This window comes from Monodelphis domestica, chromosome 5, assembly GCF_027887165.1.
Source record: "Monodelphis domestica isolate mMonDom1 chromosome 5, mMonDom1.pri, whole genome shotgun sequence".
In the NCBI taxonomy this organism is placed as follows: domain Eukaryota; kingdom Metazoa; phylum Chordata; class Mammalia; order Didelphimorphia; family Didelphidae; genus Monodelphis; species Monodelphis domestica.
Window position 1 is genome coordinate 39,099,701 of NC_077231.1, and position 10,041 is coordinate 39,109,741.

Genomic DNA, 10,041 nt, shown 5'->3' on the forward strand with positions numbered 1-10,041 from the left:
TCTCAATCCACTGAACCACCCAGTTGCTTCCTAAATATACATTTTAAAGAATTTTAATAAGTTCCTCATTTTTAAAATGAGGTATTTGGAGTAAATAAACTTCTAGCAGTTAGTAGTCATTTGGATCATTTTCATTCATTTTCTTATACTATAATCATTGATTCTTATAATGATACAATTATACATTAATTTTTTTTGGTAGGGGAAAATGAGGAAGAAGACTGGGTCTCTCCCTATGTTGCTCAGGTCAGAAGTGCTACTCATGCTGAGTTTCAATATTGATTGGCCTGGAAAATTTGACCAGCTCCATTTTCCTGACCTGGGTCATTTGGTTCCTTCTTATGTAGCCTGGTTCCAGGCTTAGGACAGACACTTGATCAGCTTTAGCCCTAACCTTCCTTGGAGCAGGAACTACAGGCATGTTCCATCAAGCTTGACTACCGTAGGGTTTCAAATAATAGAGAAGGGCTTATACTGTATATATTAGACGAGAAAACAGATTTGTGCTTTTTGCCTAATTTTCAGTTAATCAGAAAATTAATTTAGTTGTAATAACCCATTAACAATCTTTTTAGTCAAGAGTTTAATTTTTTTTTCTGTTTTGCTGCTGTTATTGTGCCTACCAGGTACTGTCCTCATTGTGAACTAAGTTCTTACAAACAGATTCATGTCATGTTCTAAGTAAATATAGTCAAGTAAATGTAATTATCTATTCTAGACTGACAAGGGTATCTAAAAATGTATAGATTCTTAAAGGAAAATAATTTGAGAGTTAAAAGGCACCCAATTTCTATTCCAAATTATTCCAAATTATCCCTGTAAAAAGAATCCCTTATATAACATTCATTGAGCTGTCATGTAGCCTTTGCTTGAAGACCCCATTGTCTTCTAAGGCATGTAACTCTGTTTTTTACATACCTCTAATAGCAGTAGAAAGTTTTTCTTGCCATCAGGCTTAAATTTACTGCTCTCTAATTTCTGCCCATTGCTCCTATTTTTGACTTGCAGGGACCAACAGAACAAATACATTTTCTTCACCCTATGATAGCCCTTCAAATCCTGGAAGACATCAGATCACCTATAAGTGTTCCCTTTTCTATGCTAAGCATCTCTGGTTTTGCCAACTGTTCCTCATATGGCTTGACCTCAGTACCTCTTACCATCCTGTTTGCTGTCTTCTAAATGCTCTTCTTATGGATATCCTCTCTAAAATGTACTCAGAATTTAGCACAGTGTTTCATATATTATATTATTGGGTGGAGGAGAGACAATATCAAATAATAATAAACATCATAATGAGATGAAATTGAAATCCAGAGAGAGTAGAGCTGACTACAAAATCTAACATTAAAGCTTAATGCAGGGCAGCTAGATGGTTCAATGGATAGTCAGTCTTAGAGACAGAAGGTCTAGGGTTCAAATTTGATCTCAGACTTCCTAGCTTGTATGACTCTGGGCAAGTCACTTATAACCCCAGTTGCCCAGCCCTTACTGTTCTTCTACCTTGGAACCAGTACTTTGTATCAATTATAAGATGGAAGATGAGGGTTTTTTTAAAAAGTCAGAAAAAAGCATAAAACCACCAGGACACTCCTAAATTTACATGGAATGATTAGTGATTGTATTTTGGCTCTAGCCATTGAGACAGTTCCAAATCTATCCCAAATATCATCTAGTTCATTTCTGTCTTTTTTGATAAGAATAATATGAGAGGGGCCTTATCAAGTGCTTTGCAAAAATATTGGTAAACTACATCTGCTGCATTTCCATTAGGAACCTGGCAAAGTGCCTGGCATGGCCTATTCTTCATGAATCCATGATGGCTTCTAGTAATTATTACTTCCTTTTCTAGATATTTGTTAACCATCTCTTTAAATAAGAGAGTCTAGAATTTTTTCAGGAAGTAAAGTCGTTTGTAGATTTTGTTCTTTTCCTTATTTTTGAAAATCGGGGAATGTGCCCTATTCTAATCTTTAAATACCTCTCTTGTTCTTCTCATTCTTTTAGCTATCACTAACTGTGACTTGAACCTGCCAATTCTTTCAGAGCATCCAAGAATTTAGGTCTTCTGGGCCTGATGATTTTACTCATCAAAAAGCTGTTAGGTGTTCTTTCTGCATTGGCATTGATATTTTTTTGCCACTTTTGTTCTGACATATTCCAAAGGTCATTTTCTTTGGTAGCAAAAACAGAAATAAAATAAAAATTGAGCAGCATTGCCTTCATTTTATTGTCAGGTTTCATTCCCACCCACTCTGAACATCAACCTTCTATTTTGCATAAACACACACACACTTTTAGATATCATTTTCATTTCTGACTATACCCCTTCCTATTTCCTAATCTAGCATGCCATTCCTAGTAATAAAATTTTTTTTAAATAGTACTTGAGCAAAACAAATGGCCCCAACAATTAAGTCTGAAAACATATACAGTGAAAAGAAGGTAGTGAATTTATTTTTATCTCTTTGGGGTCAAAGTTGGTCATAATAATTATGTAATGGTCACTTTCAGTTTTATTAGTTCTTTTCCTTTACATTGCTGTGTGGTCATTGTGTGTATTGTGTTCCTAGTTATGCTTACTTCACACTAGTTTCTATGAGTCTTACCATCCTCCTTTCAGTTAGTATTCATAATTTTGTTATGGCATAGTGTATTCTATTGTATACAGGTACCACAATTTGTTTAGCTATTCCCCAGTGAGTGTACATCTACTTTATTTCCAATTTTTGCTGCCACAAAGTGTCACTCTGAATATTTTTTTATAGGTCCTTTCTTTTTGTGGACACTTTCTATCTTTGAGATTTGGGGAATAGGATAGTGGTGAGATTTGTATCAGCTAGTTAATAACTTTTTAGCACAGTTCTAAGTTTGCATCATTGGACCAATTTATAACACCACCCATAGTGTGTATTAGTGTGCTTTGCTTTCTACAGCCAGTTTGCTGATTGTGTGTTGAGACCTCAGAGTACATTTCTTTTCATAATAATTTGGAGCAGTATTTCATATGGTTGTTAATATTTTCTTCTTTGTAATTAGGAACCAAATTTGTCTTGTTGCCTAGATTCTACATTTTTGCCTAGACATTTGAGGCTATGCATCTGTTATTTGTCTCCTTTCTTGGATTTTTTTTCCTTTTTGAATTTCTAGTGTCACATTTGCTATTCATCTTACATCATAGCTGCTCTCTGATATCTATCTGGCTTGGTGATGTATATCAGCAGGTTTCTTCCTGATCCTTTTCAGTTTAAAACCCTTTTGATTATATTGGCAACTTTAAGCAAATACATTGTTTTACCAGCTCTTGATAAGTATACTCCATCACTAGGTAAGAGCCAGAATTTCAATATTTTGTTTTATTTTTTTAAGTTTCATCTATATTTTATTTTAATAACAAATGTATGCATAAGTTTTCCAAAGTTATATAATTCATGTTGTCTCCCTCCCTTCTTTCCTCCTCCCTCCCAGAGTTGACAAATAGTTCCATCTCGATTATACATGTATTATAACAAAACATATTTCCATAGTATTCATCTTTGTAAGTGAATAATCTTATAATGCCAAAACCCCAAATCATATACCCAAATAAACAAGTAGTAAATCATGTTTTCATCTGTATTTGTATTCCCAACAATTCTTTCTCTAGAGGTAGAAAGCATTCTTTTTTCATAAGTCCCTCAGAATTGTCCTGGATCATGTATTGCTATTAGTAACAAAGTCTATAACATTTGATTGTTCCGCAGTATTTGTTATTTTGCATAATAGTCTCCTGATCCTGCTTATTTCATTTTGCATCAGTTCACATAGGTCTTTCCAGTTTTTTCTGAAGTTATCCTGTTCATCATTCCTTATAGCACAATAGTATTCCATCACCGTCATATACCACAATTTGTTCAGCCATTCCCCAATTGAGGGACATCACTTTAGTTTCCAGTTCTTTGATACCACAAAAAGTACAGCTATAAATATTTTTGTAGAAGCAGGTCCTTCCCACTCACCCCCTTTTTTTTTTTATCTCTTTGGGACGTAGACCTAGTAGTGGTATTGCCAACACTTCTGTAGTTTAAGCCATAGTCCCTAAATCTGAATCTTATACTTAGATATTATCTTCTTACCTTGTTCTTCATCCCAACTTTGCCTTCTTTTATCTTCAGTAAGAATGATGGAGGAAAAAAACCTGTGTCACTCTGATCTTTATTTTCTCACCCTAGATTTCATAATCTTTAACAAAGTTTCCTAGATTCCTTCAGGTGGTGTAATTTGTGCCTGTGAATTGCCAAAAGTTTCCCAAAATTTCCCCATGAAATTTTAACAAATTTTGAGAGATTCTCTGTCATGTCTTAGATACATATAAATATATAGATTCTCCTTTCTATTCTGTTAAGCTGCCCTAAGTTTTTTTTTTTAAACCCTTGGTTTTTTAAAGGGTTTTTTAAACCCTTACCTTCCATCTTGAAATCAATACTTTGTATTGGTTCCAAGGCAAAAGAGTAGTAAGGGCTAGGTAATGGGGGTTAAGTGACTTGCCCAGGGTCACACAGCTGGAAAGTGTCTGAGACCAGATTTGAACCTAGGACCTCCCATCTCTAGGCCTGGTTCTCAAAATTGTTTCTTTCTGACTGCTTGAAGTGTTTTCTCCTTGGCTTGGGAACTGTTGAATTTATAATATTCCTGGGAATTTTCATTTGGGGATATATTTCAGGAAGTGTTCTGTGGATTCTTTCAAATTCTATTTTACCCTCTTGTTCAATAATGCCAAGGCAGTTTTCTTTGATAATTTCTTGTAATATGATAATCTAAACTTTTTTTTTAAAAATCATAGCTTTTAGGTTATCTAGTAGTTCTTAAATTGTCTCTCCTGGACCTATTTTCCAGGTCAGTTGTTTTTTAATGAGATATTTTACATTTTCTTCTGTTTTTTAATTCTTTTGATTGTTTTGTTGTTTCTTGATGTCTTGTGAAGTCATTAGCTTCTAGTTGCCATTTCTAATTTTTAAGGAATTATTTTCTTCCATGAGCTTTTTAACATACTTTTTCATGTGGCCAAGTCTGGTATTATATTCTTCTTACATTGCTTTCATTTCTCTTCCCCATTTTTCCTCTGCTTTTGTTAATTGATTTTTAAAATCCTTTTTGAGTTCTTCTAAAACCTGAAACTAATTAGTATCTTTTTTTAAAAGTTTTGCATATATTTGCTTTGTGTTCACTGTCCCCTCTATGTCGGCACCTTGCTTTTTTTTTCCTCCATAAACATTTTCTGTGGTTAGGAGTTTTGTTTTGTTTTTTGATATTTTCCCAGTCTTTTCCTTGATTTTTTACTTTAATCTTCAAGGTGGACTCTCTTCTCAGGGTTGAGGGGACACTCTCTCTCTGAAATTTATTCAGTTTTTTCTTGCTCTCTTTGAGGATTTCTACAAGTTTCATTTCTTCCAAGTTGGTATGATAACTTGTGGACTGAAAGATTACCTTCCACTACTAGTTCAATCACCCTCCTGAGAATGCTGATGACCTGCAGAACTCAGAGCACTATTAGATTCCCTGTGCTGGGACTCAGGCTTGGGCAGAAACTTGATCAAGTCAGGCACCTTGTAGTCTGCCTTGCCCTGGGGCTTGTAACCTCACCATGAACTTCAGTAGTGTAAGGGTTAAAATTATGGTTGAGACCGAATTTAATAATTATATTTGGTCACCAATAAAATCCTAATGAAACACCGACATTCAGCTGGAAATTTTAGGATAAGTTAATTGATATAGTGGAGGTGATTTAAGGAGAAAGAAGAAGGAATGGGCTAGTACCTGGCATGAAGATTAGGAGATCTAGAAAGTAAGGTTTTGAGTGTGAAGGAGGGAAGAATCAGCCTGACCTCCAAAGGGGCTCAGCTAAGATGTCCGAACCTGAATCAGCTCAAGGGCAAAACTCACCACTCACCACTCCAAGACATCAAAACGCCTAGCACACTCTCAGCCAGAGTCTCCTCTCCAGGGAAAGAGGAGGAGAGAGGAAGTGACATCCCTTATATGGACAGTTTTATATCACTTTCCTGCGTCTCATCTGTACAAATGATTTAGCTTGACTTTTAGGACAGCCCAGAATTCTGTCCTTTTTTCTGCACATGTCTGTTGAAGACCATTTCATTAGATAATTAAATCTTGAGTTTGATGCAGACCTTCCAAATCTTGTTAAATTAAGAAGGGAGGAGAAAGGTAGTTTTCAAGACCTTATTCTGTTATTCTAAGTATCTCCATTGTTACTGATCAGGAAATAGCTAAATCACATCTTCTAAAGAATGGTCTGATTAGGGTGAGATAGTTTTAAAATTCACAGTAGGAGCTGTAGGCCGAGATCTGGGCTTTACTGCCCTGCTGATACAGATCAGGCAGACTGAGCAAACTGCCTTGAGCTGAAATTCAGGACTTCACTGCAGGCTTTAGTGAGGACTCTGGGCCTCCCCTTTGGCCCTTGCCAGCTGACTGCCATGTTCTGGGGCTTACAGCCTTAGTTTGGGCTTGAGCAAGAACTCAGAGCCTCCTTCTGGGCTTGCACCATCTGGACATAGCATGGACTGCCCTGTGCTAAGGTTTGGGGCCTCCCTGCAAGCTTGAAACTTTAAGGGATGTGCATGGTTTTGCATTGTTATTGGCTTAGGCAGGATCTCAGAGTCTCAAAGTTGATTGGGCCCAGGTTTAGAACCTGAAATAGTAGATGTGGGGTGGAGGGGCTTGCTGTTGGCTTGCACTGGTATTCTTTAGTGGGGCCTTGCTGCAGGGCTGTACTCCCCTCTCACCCCAGTGAACCAGACCTCCTCTGCTTACCTTTCAAGTTGTTTTCTGCAGGAAAGTTGCTTCATTCTGTCCCCTTATTGATTCTTTCACTCCAGTATTTGTTTTGAAGCTTTATTTTAAAGTTGTTTGGAGAGAATTCTCAAGAGTGGTTCAAGCTTTTCCTGCATTTACTCTGCGTCTGAATGTCTCCAAAAGTATCAAAATTTTATAAAGCAATTAAAGTGAAAATAAAAATAATATTTAATTTTTTCTTTTCTTCTAGTTACATGTGCTTTGTTTAATCACATGGAAAAGTCGGGATTGAAGGATAATTCTGTTGAAGAACTCAAGAAAAGATATAGTAGTTGATTTTTTATTTTTTTATGAAATTATTGTCCTCTTGTTTTCATAAGTAAAATTTTGTTTTTCCTACTGAAGATAAAGTATTATATAGGTCTCCTGCTGAAGGCTATGAAGTTCTATAGAATAATATCTTTAGATATGTTAGTCAATTGAATAGGATAGTGATTTGCACTACTGTGGTGTAATGTACTATTTATAAATCTCTTGTGAAAATAAAATACAAATAATTTGAAAACAAATCAGTGTTTTATTATAGAACTTGACATATTAAACTAATACAAATTGTCCACCTCCAATAAGCACAGCATCTCTTATTTACCTCTTTATATTTTCTCCATTCAGATTTTCATACTCACTTAAAATAGTAAAATATAAAATATGAATTTTTTTGTAACATAAAAGAATAAGCTGTCCAAGGCCTCTGATAGCATAGGATTCAAACCCATCAAGAGTCACTGAGTTATGTATAGTGCTTAATTTATAAATATATAAAAGACCTTCAGGAGTGATTATAGGCAAAATGAAGGTTTTCATTATTTTTCCTTCTATTTTCTCATCAGGCCTACCAAAGAATGGCAGATGACCAAGAAAAACAATCTGTGAATATCTGTTTACTTAGACTGTAAAGGACTTGTTCATATAGGACAAGGGATTCTCTGCTATATACCCTAGCACATTGGGCACTCAGTAAAGAAAAAACAACAACCAGAAATGATGAATAAATAAAAACCAGTACTTAGCTCACCAGTCTGTATTTTTGAAGAGTAACCAAGCTTTATTTCAGTTCAGTTCTGATCAGATCCACAACAGTTCCAAGTGCTTGGCATGGGAGAGTTTGAGGAGTGAATATAAATTGTTGGGTCTGTGACTAGATGGAAACTTATAAGCAGCCCTGGAGGGGCACTGGGCCTGGGATAAGTGTTGAGGAAAAATGTGTGGAGATGATTCCTAGGATAATGTTTGCTGATAATGATGTTTGACTTGTTACAATAAATCTGCAGTTACACAAACTGATGCAAAGTAAAGTGAGCAGAACCAGGAGAATAGTGTATACCAGTGATAATTGAATTGTACAATGATCCAAGACAATTCTGAAGAACTTACTATGATAAATGATATCCACCTCCAGAGAAAGAACTGATGGAGGGGGAATTCAGATCAGAGCATACTTTCACTTTATTTTCTAAATGGGTTTTATTGTTTTGACTTGTGTTGTCTTCCATAACATGACCAATATGGAATGTGTTTTGCATGATATCACATATATAATCTGTAGCAAATTGCTTATCATCTCAGGATGGGGAGAGAAAAAGGGAAAGAATTTGGGACTCAAAATTTTAGAAAAGTAATGTTAATTGGGGAAAAAATATTGAAAGATAAAGCAATTTGAAAATGAGGGGGGTAAAGAATATTTTATTTTGTTAAAATTTACATTCAATTTCCTTCATGATGGCTAGATAATTTGGGATAATGGTTTCTTTCCCTGTTGAGTTTCCACGTGCTTTTAAATTTTAATTGCTATTATATTTACTACAAATACTAATAAGGCACATAAAGTACATATTTAGCTTTGAAAATAATGACATGATGAACTAATTTCGATTTTCAGAAAGAAATTCTTTTAAAAATTCACTTGCAGAATTCTGGTTACAAAATTGATTGTAAGGAAGGACCTTTGTCTAAGCAAGAGGGCATTAGTGGATAATTGGAAAATGTTAATGATGCAAGAAAAAAGGCATCAATGAAGCATTTTTTAAATGCATAGAATCGGAGCAGAAGGGAATGTGGACAAGCCAGATCATTTTGTTAGGTTGAATTCTACTTCAAAACATGCAATAAGTTCAGTTTTGCAGTCTTCTTTTCTGTTCTTTGTATGTTGAAATGTTTTTGCCACTTAAATTCATAATAAAAAGTTTTAAAGGCTTCCATTTGCATGGCGATATTTTTCCTCCTGAAGGTATATACACTTGGTTTTCCCTTTTCCCCGTGTTTCCTGTATGATCTCCTCTGCCTCACCACCACCGTAGGCCCGCATGCCTGTCAGCTTAGCGGTTGATCATACCATCCAGAATATCTTCGGGGAGCACCAGAAGTGGGAGTTCTGGGGATGGAAAGTCCAAGGGGGGGAGATTGGGGATAGGAATGTCCTTGGCTTTTCCTGTATTAGCTGCAAACTCTGGCCAAGCAGAGGCAGATGAAGCAGTCTCTGTTGGGGGTGTGGGGGGTAGGCATATAAACTTGGACTAGTTACAGCTTTCTTTTTTATGAAATGGAAATCTTAAGTTGCTTTGTACCCCTAATTCTTGTAACCCTTTTATGTGTTTTCATTTACTCGAAGTTAGTATGTAAGCTGGCAGCTTTTTTGTAAAATGAATCAATGACTGAGCCAAAAGCAAAAGCCTTTTTCTCCAAAATGGAGTTTGAAGCATGAGACCAACTCAGTCAAAAAGCACCTTCTGGGTACCAAGCATTGCTAGCACTGGAGATAAAGGCAAAAAAACAACCCTTTTAAGGGAACTCAGGCTAGTGGGGGAGGCCAAACACAAATAACTTCGCAAAATCGAAAGGGCACCAGGAAAGGCTTCTTGGAGAAGGTGGCATTTCATCTGGAACTTGAAAGAAGCCAGGCTAATGGAGGTGAAAGAATTCCAGGCATAGGGACAGCCAGTGAAAATGCATATGGGGCCGGGAGGGCAGGGTAGCAGTGGATAGAGTACCCGATGTGGAGTTGGAAGAACTGGGATTCAAATGTGACCTCTGACACTTCCTAGCTGTGGAACCCCATTAATCCCCATTGCCTAGCCCTTCCTGCTTTCCTGCCTTAGAATTAATATTAAGACAAAAGATAAGTATAAAAGAAGAGGACACGCCCTAAACATGTGATCCTGGGCAAGTCACTTACCCCCCATTGCCTAG

The 10,041-nt window shown here is 36.3% G+C and overlaps 1 protein-coding gene across 3 annotated transcripts in view; it reads left to right on the forward strand.

Moving 5' to 3' along the window:
- Window positions 1-9,048, forward strand: part of RPAP3 (RNA polymerase II associated protein 3) — a 57,050-nt gene extending 48,002 nt beyond the window's left edge. For all 3 annotated transcript variants that reach the window (XM_056798387.1, XM_056798389.1, XM_056798388.1), the window contains exon 17: window positions 7,046-9,048. In XM_056798387.1, coding sequence (XP_056654365.1) covers window positions 7,046-7,131 — 86 coding nt within the window. In that variant the 3' untranslated portion in view covers window positions 7,132-9,048. The remainder of the gene's footprint in view (window positions 1-7,045) is intronic.
- The last annotated feature ends 993 nt before the right edge of the window (window positions 9,049-10,041 follow it).